Below are 18,746 nucleotides of genomic sequence, written 5' to 3' on the forward strand. Positions count from 1 at the left end.
AAGTTGAAGGCAACCTGAAGGCTGCTTTTTCCTTAGCTTCTACCTAACTTTGGGCACTACTCTAATCCCGTCACATACACATTTTGTTCCCAGTACTGCCCAGTACTCATTTCACCCACCACAAATAGATTTAAGAGTTGAGTGAATTTTGGAGCGCACAAGCAGGAATTTGAACTCCGAGGAATGAAATGCAGTCCGCAAGCAATATCCACTACACTATGCATGCTCTTCACGTGATTAATACACCAATGTATGTATTTAAACCACATCATAGAAGATAATGTAATACTTCATTGAACAACCAAAGCACCTTGTAAGGCTGTATTGTGTTTTTTTTATTCAAACAAGAATGAATTGTAATTTCCTCACATTGTAAAAGTAATCAGCTTAAACCAGGTCATTTTCTGATAAGGCAAGATAATACCCTACAAGACCAGGTACAGTACGCTGGGCTTCTGATACGATGCAGAAGAAAATTAAAGATTATGTGGAAATTCTTGGCCACATTATGTGCAAACATGTGTTGATTATGCAGAAATTACTCTGGATTATGCAGAAATTTAAACAATTTATAGAACTGATAATTTGGCCAGTCCAATGTATTTTACATGCTTATGGTAAATCAGGACTTGAAATTGCGACCAATACAGTCGCATTTGCGACTGAAATTTTTCCCTTTGTGATTAAGATATCTGGAGACTTCACCAATTTGCGACCAGCTTTCACCATTAAAGTAAAAGGGTTGGAAACTGGCATTTTGCCGAAACTTTTGCTAAAATAAATAAAACAATAAAAAATATACTTTGTTTCTAGTCATGGATTTTGTTTCAATTTGGAGATGTGGAGCAAAATTATAATGTGGTTTAACAACGATCCATTCCCTCAATCATTCACCATTTCAGAGGTGTTTTTACACATACATATTGCGGGCTCCTATTTTGTTTTGTACAACTTCATTGCAATGATTGTCCCTACTTTTACAAATCTTGCAAATGAAATGGCGTGTTTCCTTCAATGTTCAGGAAAATAAGCGTTTCAAAATAGTCAATCTCTTTGGCTTTTATGTTTGTGAGGATTGTAAGCAGCTGCTTTATCAGGCATTTCTTCTGAACATTTATGCGGAAAATATCATAATTATGCGTAGGATGCGGATTTCAGGGAATTATGTGGATCCGCATCGCGGCATCCTGTCAGATGCCATGAGTATGGCAAGGAAGTTAATTTGGTACTTGAGTGGAATTGTACAACCCATCCCAACCTCAGGGTTTTCAATAGTTTTGTAAAGTAGCGGAAATTTTTCTGAAAGGACCGGATGTGACATTTTTGGGCGTTTTTTGGAGCAGCAAGCCAACTTGCTACCTAGGGCAGTGCTGGAAATAACAGTCGGTCATCGGAAATTGTCCAACCAAATTTTGAAAATGTCCGGTCAATTTCACATTATGATCAGACACGATGACTGATCATCTCATTATCACATCTTGAGTTCTCTTCTTCAAGGTGTTGTCAGTCAATAAATTATGTCCTATCCAATGTGGCAAATGTCGGACCAAAAGGGAGATTTGAAAGGGGGTCTTAGGGCATGCTCCCCCAGGACGTTTTTAAAATAGAACTCTCAAAAATGCTGTTTCCAGTGTCTCTGGGTTCTTTTCTTCTAAGCTAATTCCATGTCACACAATTGTGGCCTGGTATTCTGAAGTTTAGCCCAAGGCTGGAGTTCACTCAAATTCTCTTCAAAAAGTACAGTAAGTAAAAAGATTATGATAAATTAATAAATAAAACAAACCCCTTAAATGTTGGCATCAAAGTACCAGACATGGAATGAGAAACGACCCCTCAAACAAAAACCCTGCCAACCTGCACCCCGAATAAATCCTGACAGGCATTCAGGGAATTCATCCTGACAACCAAAACAGTTACCCTTAATTCCTTTGAGAGGCACTTATAGACTTCCCTGATCAATAACTCCATTTGTTGCAACCACCATTACTACAGACTCTTGGGACAACAGGAGTCCACCTTTCCGTTTTGCTCCCCCACAAAAATTAAAAACACAAAAACACAAAAAAAGAACGAATGTGTGACTATGATGAAATTTTCACCTTAACAAAAACAAAATATAACTATAGATTCCACACTTCTTAATTTTTTTTTTTGAAGTCACCTTGAGATCAATAAAAGATCATTAACATTCCCACCGGCGATTATTAAGTGTTGTCAGTGATTGAACAGAAGTTAGATTCTTATTTAACAAGATTTTTTCCCTCAATGCTGTTATTTTAGAGTCATGCATGAAATCGTATGCTACTTCATTTATGCAGTTCAGTCTACAGGTACCTTGCAAAAAATTATTTATATGTATATTATTGAAACTCTTGTGGCTAACCGAAAGCACAAATAACAGAAAATCCCAAAAGAATAAACCTAGTCCCTTACCAAGTAATTATGGAGCCTTAAGGCCTTATCTAAAGGAAGTGAAGGTATTTAATTTAGCAGTTATCCAACTCTGATAATATGCATCTGTGTTCTTGGCTGTTGGACAACCTCGTTGATGTCCTTTAAGATAGGAAATGCCATTTAATGACTACATCTAAAATATCAAATACAGATTTAAGATTAAAAAAAAAAAACAATTTTCAGACAAGTTGGCCACTTTTTCTAACTTAATCGTGCATGTTTGTATGCATGCAAAGAAAATCATTTCACATTTAAATGATCTCAAGTTTCTTGTACCCGATTCTGGGTTAATCACAAGAAATTGGTGGAAACTAATACATTATTTAACTTGTTAATGAAATAAAATCAATGATCCAGAAATCAAAAGTAAAAGAACTGTTTTATTAATCAACAGCTGCATGTTTGATACCAGTTTCTTCCTATTTGTGGGACATGAACTTTTTACTTGATTCTCATTGCTTAATAACTGTATAAGTAAGCCTTGAACTACAAAAATAAAATAAAATAAAATAATAATAATAATAATAATAATAATAATAATAATAATAAGAAGAAGAAGAAGAAGAAGAAGAAGAAGAAGAAGAAGAAGAAGAAGAAGAAGAAGAAGAAGAAGAAGAAGAAGAAGAAGAAGAAGAAGAAGAAGAAGAAGAAGAAGAAGAAGAAGAAGAAAAATTAATACTCCTAATGTTGATACATTGGCAGTTAGCCACACTGATAGCGGTGTTGCACTTTAATTATCATGCATCTGTCACAGTTACAAAGGATAAAACCACCTAAACAAGAAATTGAAAAACACAAGTACACATGTAGGTGCTGTTATTATTTTGCGAAAAAAATACCAATGAATTCCCACAATCTCAGCCAAAATAACTGCAAACTAGGGCACAACCTAATTTTCTCAGTCTACAAATAAGTTTACATCACAGAACAGTAATTCATAGTGCTTGTGAGTGATGCATGTTCAATCATAGATCTGTTAAATGCTACAACACCTTTCCTTGACTTAAAACAACACTGCTTTAGCATGAATCTGTCAAACTTAAAATATAATATTAAAAGCAGAAAGTTTATTTTCCATAGCTGCAAAATAATTGAGGAAAGCGATTTTCACCACAATGTGTTTATTATCTAGAGATCTTGAGGCAATACTGTGTGGAACTGTGATTTGTTCCAGCACAAGTCCATATCTACCTCCTCAGATGAAAAAGATGACAAATTGACCCACTTTCATTCCAGAGAGTTCAATTTAATTTCACACCAAGTAAGAATTTATTGCAACAGGCTAAGTTTGCTTTTTAAGAGACGATTCTACTATATGCGTAGATTGCTTTAAAAAAAACATGAAAGTGCAACATGATTCACAAAAAGAAATGAAAACTAGAGGTTAGAAACCCTACCGTCACCAATATGAGTAAGGCAAGTGATTGGACTACAAAATTCTGTAGCCAAAAGGGTCTGCGCTGAAAACATCAATCTGATCAATATATGTATACATTGTAGCTGGATCTCTAAGGCTATTGCAAAAGTAACAGGTAGTCTTTTGTGATATAAATCCGACGACCAGTTACAGAACAAACTCAATGAACGATTTAATATTGTGCACAGCCAGCCAAATTGCTGGCACGTGGCTCAATGAACACATGTGTGGCACATTCACGCACTTGTACCTTTTTTGCGACAAAAAACTTACAAAAATTAATCAGACACCACGAGTTTGAAACCATGTTAAAAATTGATTCGCGAATGACCATTTCCTTAGCTGGTGACGATTTTCGAGGAAGCACAATAAATTTGTTTTCATCTCAAACTCATCAAAATGAAGTACATGTAAAAGCTTAAATATACGAGTCATTTAGCAACGCGATCTGTGAAACCAGAAACAAACTCAATGAACATCTTGCATAAAAAATATGAAAGGTACACACATATCGTTCACTTTTCATGTTAGCTATCTGCAAATAAACGCTGTAATTCAGGAAGTCTACACTTTTTATAACTTCCTGTACAATGCGCAAGGTTACAGTTCCAAAAATTCGATTATACTCTCAGCGATTTCTAGCTATGTAATGGTATCGTTTCGAAATTTAATGCCGAGAAAAACCCACAAGTTTTGCATTCCAGATTAAAGCAACCGGGCAATTTCGATCATCTACAGCGCAGGTGGCAAGAAAATATTCGCCTATGAGCAATGGTGTCTGTTGGTCATGCAAGGAACCAAACCGCAAAACTTGTTGAAGATAAAATTTATGAGACCAGGCATAAGCAATTCCCATGCTGGCTTCGACTGTTATAGGAGAGAAAAAACTCTTTCGGAGATAAAAATAAAGAGCCCTGTTTTAAGTAGCCCCTGGAAATATAAGTTCACATATAATGCTACTACAGGTCGCATCACGCGGGAAAACCCACCATTTTAGCGCCAAAATTTGTTAACGGAATAAGCAGAGGCAAATCTGTTTTTAACCTTCAGCTTGAACCAAACTTCAGTGACAAGGGAGGTCTACAAGCTTAAAGTTTCAAAGCCGCTTAATGCACAAAACAAAGAGTGCATTGTTAACCAAGATCCATTTCAAAACAATCTTTCGTCATGCGAATCGAATGCTCAGTGTCCGCGACCTCACAAGTCCGCCTTTTCGAATAACAAACGATTTGCGCAAAGCGAAAAGACAGAAATTCAAAGAACAGAGTTTATCATTCGCACAAGAGCAATATTAACCTTTTACTAAACATCAGTACTTGAACGAAGTAAAGATCTGCTTGGTCAAAAATTCGTTATCTAAGTTTATATTCGTACAAGAGCCGCGCAAAATCAAGATTAAAGGTTTTACAACTGAATGCGCGCATGAACGTAGAAGTCTGTTCACCAAACAAACCAGTACGCTCTACATTCTTCCACAAAAGGTGTAACCTTAAATAAACAAGGACCAAAAATACTCTACACGAGCGCAAAATGATGGTTATCAAGAAATTGACACGGTCGAAGAAAACATGTGCTTTTCAGCTCGATCGGTTCCAACCTTCGGAAAATAGAATTCGCTTTGTCTGCAATATTGGCGTAGTTCTAAGTTTAACTAAACAACCGCCGCTCTAAAAGCAAATAAAAAGATACATGCACTCCCAATTTGCGCCGGCGGAAAGCCAAAACAAAATAGTGTCTAGTCACATCGCTTACACACCTCGTGATGAATTCGCGACATCGGCAATCCGTTGAAAAGCGTCCAAAAATGCATCTGCTGCTGTAACGGTGGTCCTGGAAAGATGGCAATTACAACATAAACATTTCTTATTGCCTTTCTGTCAAAAATAACTCGGTTACAAGACGTAAATTATAAAAGCCTGACATAAGTCATAAACTTACTTCAAAGCAGAGTGCAATTTATTTGCTTTGCCGACCAAATCTTCCCAAACAGGAGCGCTTGCCTGCGAAAGTGGAAAAATTCCTCGGACATGTTACACCAAAAATTAAAAGATCACAACACCTTACAAAAGATCTTGAAACCCACCTTTAGATCGTTTAAAATGTACTGAATCAAATTTCCTTCGTCCGCGTTGTCACCCATTACGGCGTTCCGTAGGACTTCGCTGAAGCTCTTATGTGCGAGTATTTCACGCTCACGGTTTCAACATGAGCAATCCAGCTGTACGACGATGGGATTCTCGTTAACGCGAGGAGATACCAGTGTCGATCTTCGGCGTTAATCTTCCAACGGATGCAAAACTATTTTCCGGCCTACAAAGAAATTTCTTAGCGATTAGTACTTCATAGTGAACGACAAAATCACGTGACTTTGTACATCAATGACCTGTATTTGCATACAACAAAAGGACGCGGTTGTTGGTATGAGCTACAATAGAACAAAATTTTTACCCAGTGATATCAAATGTTAAATTTGCACTCGGGAATCTGAATGAATATTAATGACTTCAAAAACGCCAGATTGATAGAAATAAATCGGTATACCTTCTGACCATCTGGACTGATAACTATTATTGTAGCCCGATAGTCGTGTTTTAAAAGATTATGATGTCTGTCTTGTCATTCCAAAAAAGTTATGGATTAGCAGAAGAGCAGCAAGCAACGATACAGGTTGCATTGAACAGAACAAAGCGAGATATCTGCGTGCATACAAACGCGGGGGAATTAGAAGTAAACAAGGCCTGCGAAACGGAAAGCCAAAATTTTTGGACCAGCGACAGGGAGTTCAAACAATCTGTCAACAAAGTAGTCAAATTCAAAAGAAAGCCGTATCCCAAAAGCGACATTTTATAAATGTCTGTCGTGACCGACGAAAGAGGACACACGAGTATTTGTTTCCGCTCTTTACCTTATCAGAAAAAGCATACTTTCGCACTAACCAAAGAAACAAAATTATCCGTGTTGTATCAAGAACTGACAACAACTCCGACTAAATTATACTCATGATAAGAGCCGCAAATATTTCAGTGTATTCAGAAATGGTAGCCAGAGGCAAAAACTGACGCGGTTGGAGCACATCTGGGTGACAGTACAAACTGCGAAAACTTTTTGGCACAGAAAAGGCAAAACACGCGATCATTTGCAATTCACTTAGAGACTCTGGTTCCAAATGTTTATGCGAAAGTTTTATGCTGAATAAGGCAAATAGCCAAGGAAATTGGTTCTTCCCTTCATATCTCCACCAATATGCCACAAAGCACTTCAAGAGGGTATTTCCTGCCCTAACGTTCCTCTGTCTTCAACATTTCATTTGGCAGTATGGTCAATCAGGATAAGTTGCGGTTTTAGGCAAGATTAATAAAAGGACAAAAAGCTAGGAATAGTCACTTTGGGGGAGATTAAATGAAATTAAGTACATATAACATTGTCCAGTGATTGTTAAAAGGTGCTACGTTACTCAGGAAGGACGAGGTCCAATATATTAAAATAACAAAAACAGTTTAATGGTGAAATATCGGAAACCGCAGACAAACAACGTCATACAACAAGAACTCGAAGTTTGTCGCACATGTTGTACGAGAGACTTCTTCACCTACCAAGAAAGTCAATCTAGGGATTCCAAAAGAGATAAAATTCTCAAGTGGTTTTGTTTCGTTTATACTCTTAAAGACAATTGAATTCTTGGGTTTTTGGAGGGTTGTCAAGGTTATCAGCTTGAATGGCCGCCGGCAGACAATCATTGTCACCACCAATCGATGATCTGACGTGCGATGAATCTTGCGCGCTTTGACAAAATACAAAACTTTGGACACCCTCGGGATCTTTCACGCGTTGTACTTTTTCAACGATTTGAAATAAAAGAAGTGATGAAGTTATTTGCCTAGTCTCCTTTGCAGCCGTTTTTTGTGTCGGTCCCATTCTCCCTAGTTTAGATGGTCGTGTAGTGGTCCCCCTGAGTGTGCCTGTACATATGAAACTTCGATTTTCGCTTTCCCTCTGGGTCAGGGGTATTCTAAAAATAACTGCCAAATTGCCTTCAACAAAGAACATCACAGGACAGCAAAGTTCAACAACTTACATTTTGAATGTGGACACTTGACAAAATGGTAAACAACACAACGGGAGAGTTCAAAACAAAACACTGCACGCGCCATGATCGACTTAGGTCACCCAGCACCCCATTACGGGGGAAGCAGAATCGACGGCGCTACCAAACAAAATCTCAAAAGGTCCGGAAATACGTTTGCACCAATTTAAAAAGAATTCAAGTCGGACACAAAAATGGACATTCGGTGGGGTTATCACTTAGACCACAGATAAGAGGTGGCCTTCTTCACCAAGGGTCAGCGAGATCCAAGTGCCGATTCTTTCTGGTACGCCATGCAGGGGAAGTAAATTTAACTAAAGCTCTTCGAGTTCTTGATTTCGAATTAAGTTCACAAACTAAGTAAAGTAAGTATCTCAGCAAATCAAAATAGATGTGGCTTGAGCGGCGGATATTAATTAATAAAGAACAATCGTAAAAAGCCGGGATTAGAAGAAAGCATTCTAGTTTGCAAATGATTGTCACCGTGGCGATGTAATCATAACGCGACCAATTTTCACAAAAAGGACAGTCTAGAGTGAGAGAGTGGGGGCACCCTCGAGACAATACATAACCCTTCTCTTTCAAGTGGATTACCCCTTAAATTTAATCAGATTTGACTTCCTACAAGCCATGGTGCAAACAGATCTATGAGGAATGGTTCAGTAACTTTGATTAAAAAGCCTTTCCTGCCGAAAAAAAAAAGCGCAATACTAAAAACTCGTCGTGGCGATTAACTTATTCCTTGCCTACGCGAATTTCCCAAGTTCGGACCGAGAATACTGAATGCTGTTCTGTGCAAGATGCTCGATGATGCCGCAACAATTTATTAAAGAAACTGAAGTTGTTACTGCAAGTGTTAAAAAAAAACCACAAACAACATTCTCGAAAGATCTAATTGAAAACTGATTTCAACATACGTTTGAGTCAGAAGACTCTAAGGGCTCGGTTCTTTTCGACCAAGCCATCAGATCGAGGTTTTTGGCATTTCGCGCGAACCGCAAACGTCAAAAAGTCACCAGACCAGTGCCCAAGTGATTTTATGCACTCTTAAAACAGCACAACACCACACGTTGGAGAGGAAATGCTACTTTTTAGAACTCTATCGCATTATTTTTTAAAGAAACGTAATTTTGAAGACGATTTTTCAGGTAAAACAGAAGTGAACGAATGAATGAAAACAAATATGGCGGCCGGCTGTTTGTTTTTACATCTGGCTACCACCCGCGAATCTTACTCCCAAATATGGTCACATGGCTAACTTGAAACCGCTGATGGCAAACCTCCGTTTGCGGTAAGGTGAACATTTCTCGATCGTGAAGTCTCTAAATTGTCGTGTATTTGTCGTTCTAAATCACGATCTGAATCAAAGGCGATGTAAACTATTCGCATGGACTGGTTGAGCATAGATATCTTTCCCTCTTTGCGTGATAGTGAAAGCACCAGAATGGAGAAAATGTTTAGGCTCGATTTCCAGCCGTTTTGGGAGGAGGATGATACCGGACTCCCAGAACGGCTGGAAATCGAGCCTACGTCCCACCCGTTTGTTATCGATCATGCAAATCCTAACCAGCGGTTAGAACGGGATTTGAACCCGGAGCAGCCGCATGCAAACCCAACGCCTTAACCACTCGACCACGAATCGATCCCGGGCCACATTGATGGGAGGGCAGTGCTCTCACCACTGTGCCATCCCTACACGGGAGTAACCGGAGGGAAAAGAAACTCTCGGAACGGAGTGAGAACAGGAGCGGTACTCATGGGCTCCTGGTGAGAACCAATACCGACCCCAGCGTGTCGTCCTCATTAGGTTGCAGCACTGTAGTCGGGTAACATTTGGAAAAGCATATGGGGGACCTTGTTTCCGGTTGTCCCGGATTCAGCTCTACCACGCTTTGTAAATAGCTAACTGGTTGCCTCCTGCCAGTTGGGGTTCTTTATAATGTTTCTGTTAACTTTGAATTGTTTCTTTCACATTGTTAAAAGTGGGGTGCCTGTAAACTAGCTTGATAGCTAAGTGCACTTCCACTATAAACAAAGCATTTACAATTTTTTTTTAATTTTTCCCAGACTCGGCGTCATATGTGGGTTGAGTTCGTTTGTTCTCTACTCTGCACCGAGAGGTTTTCGCCGGGTACTCCGGCTTCCCCTCTCCTCAAAAATCAACATTTGAATTGACTTGTTGTGTTAATTGTGCAGGGATGGTGCAGTGGTGAGAGCACTCGTCTCCCACCAATGTGGCCTGGGTTCAATTCCCAGACTCGGTGTCATATGTGGATTGAGTTTGTTGGTTCTCTACTCTGCACCGAGAGATTTTCCTCCAGGTACTCCGGTTTTCCCCTCTCCTCAAAAATCAACATTTCACTTGATTTGATTTCATTGTTGATTTCAGTTTTCCAGTGTCCCCAATTACTGAATTAGTGCTCCTTTCCTTTCCTTTCCTTTTTCCCTCAACAAATGTGTCACTAGCAGGAGCTCCGGGCAGGAGTCCTGGTCATTAGTCGTATCCACAAATATATGCATCTTCTGCGGGCTTATCGCAAAATGTCAGTTCTTAATCGGCCTGATAACTTTAATAGTGGTAGAGAACAACAGCGGAATTGGGTCAAGGGTCATGATCAAATCCCGTTCGAGCCTGCCTGAATTTTCCAAGCATTCCTTTCTTTACTGCCTATGTTCGTAACAGCTGTGGCCTGAATAACATTTGTTGAGACCAAGGTGTTATTGATTTCAGACAAGAGTTGAGCACCTCCATATCTCCCTTGGTTTACCATAATGCATTATTGAATGCGCGTATGATAAGTAAGTAAAGTCGTATCATAATCATTGGTGTTTTCTCACGTAGATTGCCTCTATTTTTCCACTTACCAATCTGATAAAAAGTCATCACTCTCAGTAGTGTCACCTCAAAGTTAAAAAACAAAAAACTTCTCTCGGCGAGACTAAAATAATCTCTGAGTCAATTAGACTACTCGAAATATATTTAGTTTGGATAACCGCAAATAAATCATTATTTTACTTGTCTAGTCAGTGGCCACTTGGGCGTTGCGGTGCTTTTTTAGTTGCATAAAAACACAGCAACATCAATAAACAGTTGTAAACAACAGTGTTGAGAAGGAGGGAATGATGTTACAATTTCCCTTTACGGCACCACACATTTTTGATTTCACAGAAACCGCAAGATTTGTGTCTTCGTTTTCGGCCCGCCTGGCTGCGTATCATTATGCAGTCTGTCATTTTTGCATGAAGCGGCATGTGTGAAAACGCTGGCACTGCGGGTCACAATGATATCACAACAGTCGTAGAATCGAATTAAACGTCTCCAAAACGTTAGGCATACGCGAGTAGTTTTTAAGGTTCCCTTCATTTAGTTACGTTAGAAAGTGCAAGATGTGAGGAGTCTCCGAAATACTGGCCAACGAAAAATTAGCAACATTACTTACTCCACGATTAAAGACGGTTTAAATCTCAAAAACATTTGAGACAACAATCGATGGTGTTACATTGCAATAAACCGAGATTTTTGATGAAAAATGACGTTTGGTTATCACGATCAAGCTGACAATTCTTATTTCCACAGCATGAGTTTCAGTTTACACATATGATATCGGAGATTAATATCTTTTTTGATACAGGGAATCGCTTAGAGACGTTAAACGTTGAATCGCTAGACAGATAAATTCTGACAATTCTTGAATGATAAGGAGAGTAACCGTTCAAAAATTTTTAGCAGCACAGCCCGACTTAGAAAAGTTCTGGCCGATAATCTATGATACTGTCGCTGTCTGAAATCGTCGCATTGCTGGAATTTGAATTTACTTCAAGCAAAAAGTAAACATGGACTTCGACTTAACAATCAACAGACTGCTATCACTGGAATTCGGAAATTGCCTGCTGTAAATTATATTCACAATAAAAAGATCATACCTGCTGCAGTCCCCCAGATGTTCGAAGACAAAAATACTTGCGCAGTCGACAAGAAAATTTTTGATTTGTTTTTGTTGAGAGCGATGGGTGTGAACAACGAAAGGGGTGTAACAACATTTTCCACATGGTTTAATTACGTTTTCCTTTTTGGCCACGTGCTTTTTAGGACACGTCACGTTTTTTCTGAAGACGAAAGGTCGCGAGAGGTCACGGCATGTGTTGTCCGACTACAAGGAAGTCATTACCTCTTTAGGAATATTAACGTCAAGTCAAGAAAATATGTATTCCTTTTAGTTGCTAATTACATTGTCAGACACAATTTTCATTAGATTGATTCATGAGAACCTTATGCATAACTCTCTTCCTGTAAAATCGCTTGAGATCTGTTTCCTATTTGTGTAAATAGTTGTATTGTTACACATGATGCTCCTGTCGATCATTAGCCCGAGCAAGTTGTAGGGCTTGGGGGAGGGGGGAGGGGGAAGACGGGTAATGGCATACGACTTCGCATCCTTTTTCCCGCTCAAATGCTCAACCCCAGAAACGTTTAAGTTATTCAAAAGGAATTCTAACAAAAAACGTAACTCCTCCTCAGTTACCTACAACTCAAGAGTGTCGCGAAACGAAAATCTGAACTCGAAATAATGAGCAAGACAGAAAAACAGCAAACGGTACGCAGAGGCACAATTCTCCTCATGAAAAAGAGTGCTTCATTGACTCAACTCGCGGCCATTTTCTACAATTTGCTTTCGCATTTTACGCCCGAAAATCCAAAATGGCGTCGAAAGACCACAGGCCAGTAAAGTAATGTCACCACAGTACACAAAGAAATAGTAAAAAGCCCCTACCACCCGCACGAATACACATCTTACGTCAAATACCCTGCCTATGCCCCCCTCCCACAGGCTTAATAAGATGGATTGATTCGTTATTTCCCTTCTATCGTTTCGCTAGTCAAATATTTTAGATGATACTTGGCCGGGGTTGAGCCTTCATGTTATAATTTGTTGATCCTTTTGCCGGGCAGATTTTCTTGCATGTCGTGCGCTCTTTCCTTTTAGCACTTGAACATTTTACTAGTTCTGCTTATACCATGCGTACCTATAACCATCGGTACCTAGTGCAATAAACTCGATTGCTTCCGGCTCCTCACCTAGCTTGAGTGTTGTTTTGCGTTCATTTATAACAAATGTGTTGTATATTCGGCTAAGCAAGGCGAAGAGAATAGATTTCACACTTAATAGGGGCATGCCCCCACAGGCAAGAAAAACATTTGAAAGCAGACAATACCTTGCGCAAGTAAATAATTCACTTTTCGACAAATTGAAATGTGAGTTATATCATTATTTACGTCTAAGGTTATAATTAAAATTTAGTGGCACTTTAGTAGCAAATTCGACCACGTGTTTCTTGTATTGAATACAAAAACTGCAGATTAATCGTCGTTACGAATATTGCCTTCATTTGAACATCTCATACGTTAGAAGTCTTAGAATTTGTCGAATTTCAGTACTCTTGATTTAACTGCGCCAACAAATTTGTTTGCGAATGTTCGGCTTTCAGTATCTCTTTGGATAATGATAAGTTTAAACAAGCGCTTGTGAGTTTAGAGGAAGTCATAGAAAAAGACATAAAATTATCGGGAATGACGGACGAAGGAGCCCCCTTCTTTCGTCAACAGTTGTGAAATTGTCTATAAATTCTTATCATAACATGCTTACCTGAAATATCCCGAGCGCCACTCTGTGATAATCTACAGAGCTACCTTTTTTCTGTGAAAGTCGCACTTCTGTGCAATTTGTTCGACTAATTGTGCGTGCTTGGACCAGCGATGCACCCGGTACAGCAAATCCACATACCATAACAGCTTTCAGTTGAATAACTCTTTAGATATTTTAAGCTTATAATTCTTAATTTGAATTGAAAGCTCAAGAAATTTATTACAGTTTTAACGGCGTTAATTAAAAGTGTGCTCGAAGAACAGCTACCATACAATTATAAAGCGACTTTTGATTGGGTAATTTGTATAAAGTGATTTTCATTAGTTACGATGAAATGAGGCTGTTCAGTAGTGTTGACAATGATTGACAATGTCGTCACTGCTTTCCTTGCATTACGTTAAGCTCAGTGATTGGTCAATGTGCCATCAGCCAGGTTGAATTGCGTGCATGCGTTTTCGCGCGCTTTGTGCCAGTTTATTCGAATACTGATTGGTTTAGATGACAGCCTGCGTCTGTCATCACATATTGCAATTTCAGTCCTAACAAAGGGTTGATAGTCATGCGTTTAAACAAACAAAAACAAAGCAAGAGAGAAAGAAAAGAAAAACAACAAATACAAAAATGTAAGCGATTAATAAATAAAATGGCTCACTCGAAAAGAAATTGAAACTGGATTAGCTATGCCTGGTACTTGGACAACCTGACAGATTCGTTACTTTCTTGAGAAGACACGGCCAACGCATGCAATTGGCCAGTCTAAACTTGACAAGAAAAGGGTCACGTACAATAAAAACCATCCGAGCCAGCAGAGAAAAGAACCAAATAAAAATGTTGGAAAGAAACCAATTGGGTTAGAAAACCACTGTTTGACAAAATCGGTAAATTAGGCCCAATTCAGACGCCATACGTTTTCATGAGCCGACACAAATTAAGAAAAGTACCTCTGTTCATGATTCAGACGTCGAACTTAATTGGCCGATCCACAGCCGTTCCTAATCCATTTCCAAGAAAAACAATTCATTTTGTCAGCTGCTAAGCCGTTCCACATTAAAATAGCCGTTCTTAATCGATTCAGACACCGAACTTTTTACCGGAAAATCCGCAACTGGCTAAATTATTTAAAGATTAAAAAATGCAAAAAATGATTTCGGGCGACCGTCCAATGATCCACAAAATTTTGTTCTTTTAAATCATTTCTAATTTCTTTTGAGTATGAAAACACAAGTTGTCAATTAGCAGAATATTGTGTCCATGATATGCCCACGACATGTCCACGAAACCTGTTTTTGAAACGTTTCGTTTCTGACCCAAAGCCTGTTTCTCACTATCAGAAATTTAACCCTATAAGAATTGCCAGCTTGTCACTTGGTCGGTGATCTGGTGACCTCAAACATTGGTGGGCGGGGCGGAAGTAAGGCACAGTCTGTGTTCGTTGTGTGATGACTTCGCTCCTAGTTTATTCTTTTGTTAAGGTAAAAAAGGCCTAATAAAAGGCAGAAGCTTCTATCCTTTTTTTTTTCACCGTGACACGTTTATTCTCAATTGACTTTTGTAGTCTGCGAGCAAACCTTGTTCTTTCTTCAAGTACCGTTCGTTTCATTCACTCCTTCTTTCAGTCTCGCAGAGCCAACAATTCCTTATTCAGTCGTATGTAGAAGCCACAAATGCAAGTTTCCAATTGATTTATTGCGGAATAAAAGGGAAATTTGCACGACACAACTTTTCCTTGCTTTGCTTTTTACTTTGATAATTCAACAGGGTCGCCTTGAAGTCTTGCAGTGCATGACATTCTTTGTATGAAAATGTTTCACGGAGTACGGTATTGAAACAACTCTGTTCGTACTGACGTAGTGCCCCGACCCAGGGCATCCACGGGTTTGACAAAGCGCTAGAAAACTAAAGATTTATTCCGAAAGCAAATTTACCATTTGAGTCTGGAATAAAAATGTGTTATCGACGCGATTTTGTTTATCTATAGCCACAGGAGCATTTTCTGTTTGACCATGTTTTCCGCGAGTCCCTTTAAAAGAGGAAACGGGTAGCGACGTCCCCACTATTTTAGACAAAAACAGTCATTTTTCGTTTAAAGTTGCAGAGACCGATGACGCAGAGAAAAATAGCTCGGGGAAAAAATTAATAAACCAAAAAATGATTATCATCCTGTCTATATGTATCGACAAAACATCAGACGACTTCGATATATGTATGTACATGTATATATATTTATCGCCTAATCACCCCATGTTTAGATATCACTGCTAAAACGTCTTGTAACAGCTTTGACTTGCATGAATATTGCGATAAATGGTTGCTCTGGGTGACTGACACGGTTGGGGTGACTTGCACTCCGCCGTTGAACAACTCTCTGCTCGGCGAAAATTATTCAGTGGGGTCATTATGTTCAGCTCCGCGACGCCGAACCACAGAGGGCTTCGACACTAGTTGGTTGCGGAGCGGATAGGTCAATCATCCTCCTCATTTTCTAACAAATGCGGCTTGGTCTGATGCAACATCGTCTGATGCAATATTTATGGAACTAAAGTGTGTTTTTTTCTTCCTATCAAACGGACGCCAACGCATAGCAGCTGCAACCCTTCATGGTCTAAGGGCAGTTGACTTTTCTTTTGAATGTCAGTAATTAAAAATTCTCGCCCACAAGCACGCAACAAGACGAAATTGCCACTGGATTTATGCCGTGTCTCTGATTTTGATAGAAATAAGAAAAATCTGCCAATGTTCATTCTTTAATAATAAGTTCATGACTAATTTGATGAAATGATTAATGACTAACTTATACCTTCAATTCAATGAAGCGAAGAGAGTTTTAAAAGAGCGCTCGACACCACCGTTGCTTTGCATTTATGAAGCGATACTTATCAAAAGGGTATTTTGCGTTACGTGTTTCGTGTGCATGCCCGGTTTCTCGAGACAAAGGTACACTTCACTGATGCGATCACAAAGGCGAGTCCACTTTGTTTCAGAAAAAAACGTTCCGCTTAAAACAAAAAGAATGTCGAGAAGGTGACTTTCCGATTATTACCAACTGAAACTTTCAAGTCTCATGAGACCACAGAGCAGTGTCATTGTCCGAGGAATGAAGAATCAAAGCGGAACTGAAATAATAGTTACTTTGTCATTGTCGCCTGTCGCTCCCTCGAACTCTCTGGGTAATGTTGTTTTCAATATCAAAGCAAAGGTGGTAACAAAAACAAGAAGCCATAGTTTTGGTGCATCAAATCACCTTAAACTTAAAGCGATAGCGTTCAGTGTCACACACTCCGAGGCTAGCTTCGCGTCTCGTTGAAACTAATCTAACAGGTGCCGGCAACGGCCACGTTTTACAGTAAAGTTTAACTGGACTGGACCTTCGCTGTGCTGGAGTCGACAATGGAGTCGGAGAAGCCGCCGATCAAAACAACGAACCAATTACACTACCTATTTCATAGAATTACGGAAGAATACCCACATAAATAATATTTCTTTTTTTTTTCGCTTTTGTCTTGTCGAAAAATAATTCCGTTCAAAGAACACCACCGAGACAGAAAAATAAATTATCATTCATGTTGTTGAGAGAAAAACTCTCGCTGAGATTGAAAGACTTCAGAGTATTAAACTAGCCAATAGTAATTCGAAATCACATTGATTGATAACAAAGCGCTCGCTTCACGGTACATCTACGGTCGCTCACGCCAACAAACGCACAGAAACCATTAAGGATTCCGCGCCTAGATTTCTAATTTTCGGGCATGTTTCTGAAAAAAACAAAACGCCAGGTGATATTCCTCTAAAACACTTGGCTACCAATTGAAGACCAGACGCCGCTGCTTCAAAGTGCTTTGCGAAGCCCACAAATTTGGCGTCGCCGCGCCGCCTGATGCATGCGCGAGGTTTAAATATTTCCCGATATTTTTTCCTCTCAGATGTTTTATAAAGCTTATAACATCGCACAAGAACAATACACGAATATACAATCTAACAGAGAAACGTCAAAATTGGTCCTTTGAGGCGATGGATCAACTGTGATTGAAGATCCCGTTTTTGATAATAAAAACATGTTACCTTGAAAAATTTTAATACCTTTCATTTAATTGTGGCTTAGCTCTAAATATCATGTAAAATTTTATAACCCTACCTTGAAAATAGGCGACCAGCGTCCAACTCGGAGTTTTAGTCAAAGGACAATTTCCTTAACGCCATCTACGCTAAATTTACGCAAGTTTGTTTTTTTGTGAATGAAGGCTACGGGTACCAAATAGCGTTGCCATCAAGTCATAATACAACCTCGCTTTCAGAAAGCAATGAACAGAAACGAGGCTGGGAAGCTTGACAACAAGGCAACCCCTAAGCGTGGGCAGGCATGTGTGTTGCCATGGTATTGCCCTCCATTATATTTCTTGAGAAAGAACACTCACGCCCTCGAGCTCTGAAGCTAAATTTCTAAAAAGCAAAGCACGCACTAAGTCATATTCATTGATAGAGCAGTCATTTTCTAAAAGGAGACAGGCTAAAAAATTACATTCTCACCCGTCAGCGAGACATACCAGTTCCACAAAAATGTACTGCAGGTGTGCTTGCAATCGTTTATTTCAACTGCGTTATGAAAAGATTTCTGATGAAAGTTTCTCCAGATTAAAACAGTAGAAACATATTAACACAGCTACAACAAAGTAATATTTGTTTTGACAACACAAAAAGCAAATGTAGTTTTCACAAGGCTTTTACCGGTGTCCCAAAATCCCTGAACATTTGTAATTGGAAATAACAGAAGTATTAAAATGAAAGATTTTGCTCGAAGTGTGTCTATTGCAGTTTCTTTAAATTTCACCAGAGATACATTTCTTTTAAACAAGAATTAGCCTTAATATTGCATTAGACATTGATGTTCATTGATCAGTGATATAAAGTACACGGGAACAATCAAATATCGAAGCGTACGTTGTGAACTGTAAGCTCGCTCCTAAGCAGGACTGCAATACTATGCAAATGATTACCGAATTCTCATTATCTATACTGCGTCCGACTTAGATCTTTCTTGACAAAGGAGAGTGACTATTAACTTGCATCGCCAAACTCCATTTTGTTGCAGAAAAGTCAATCTTTTGTTGAATTTTTACCCTTGTCTTCCTGAGAAGAAGTATGAGGAAAA

The 18,746-nt window shown here is 39.1% G+C and overlaps 1 protein-coding gene across 4 annotated transcripts in view; it reads right to left on the reverse strand.

The window, feature by feature from the left end:
• The window catches only part of LOC137991487 (protein MTSS 2-like), a 29,076-nt gene extending 11,209 nt beyond the window's left edge, over nucleotides 1-17,867 (reverse strand). The window contains exons 1-4 of one of the 4 annotated variants that reach the window (XM_068836567.1): nucleotides 17,733-17,867; nucleotides 5,955-6,181; nucleotides 5,810-5,871; nucleotides 5,628-5,701 (exon numbers count right to left, since the gene is read on the reverse strand). In XM_068836567.1, the coding sequence (XP_068692668.1) occupies nucleotides 5,628-5,701; nucleotides 5,810-5,871; nucleotides 5,955-6,011 (193 nt within the window). In that variant the 5' untranslated portion in view covers nucleotides 6,012-6,181; nucleotides 17,733-17,867. Of the gene's footprint in view, nucleotides 1-5,627; nucleotides 5,702-5,809; nucleotides 5,872-5,954; nucleotides 6,182-6,412; nucleotides 6,593-11,879; nucleotides 12,013-13,600; nucleotides 13,854-17,732 lie in introns of those variants that run through there. The other 3 variants (XM_068836573.1, XM_068836575.1, XM_068836579.1) reach the window with 3 other exon arrangements.
• Between the last annotated feature and the right edge of the window lie 879 nt (nucleotides 17,868-18,746).

This window comes from Montipora foliosa, chromosome 1 (assembly GCF_036669935.1).
Source record: "Montipora foliosa isolate CH-2021 chromosome 1, ASM3666993v2, whole genome shotgun sequence".
NCBI classification, from domain to species: domain Eukaryota; kingdom Metazoa; phylum Cnidaria; class Anthozoa; order Scleractinia; family Acroporidae; genus Montipora; species Montipora foliosa.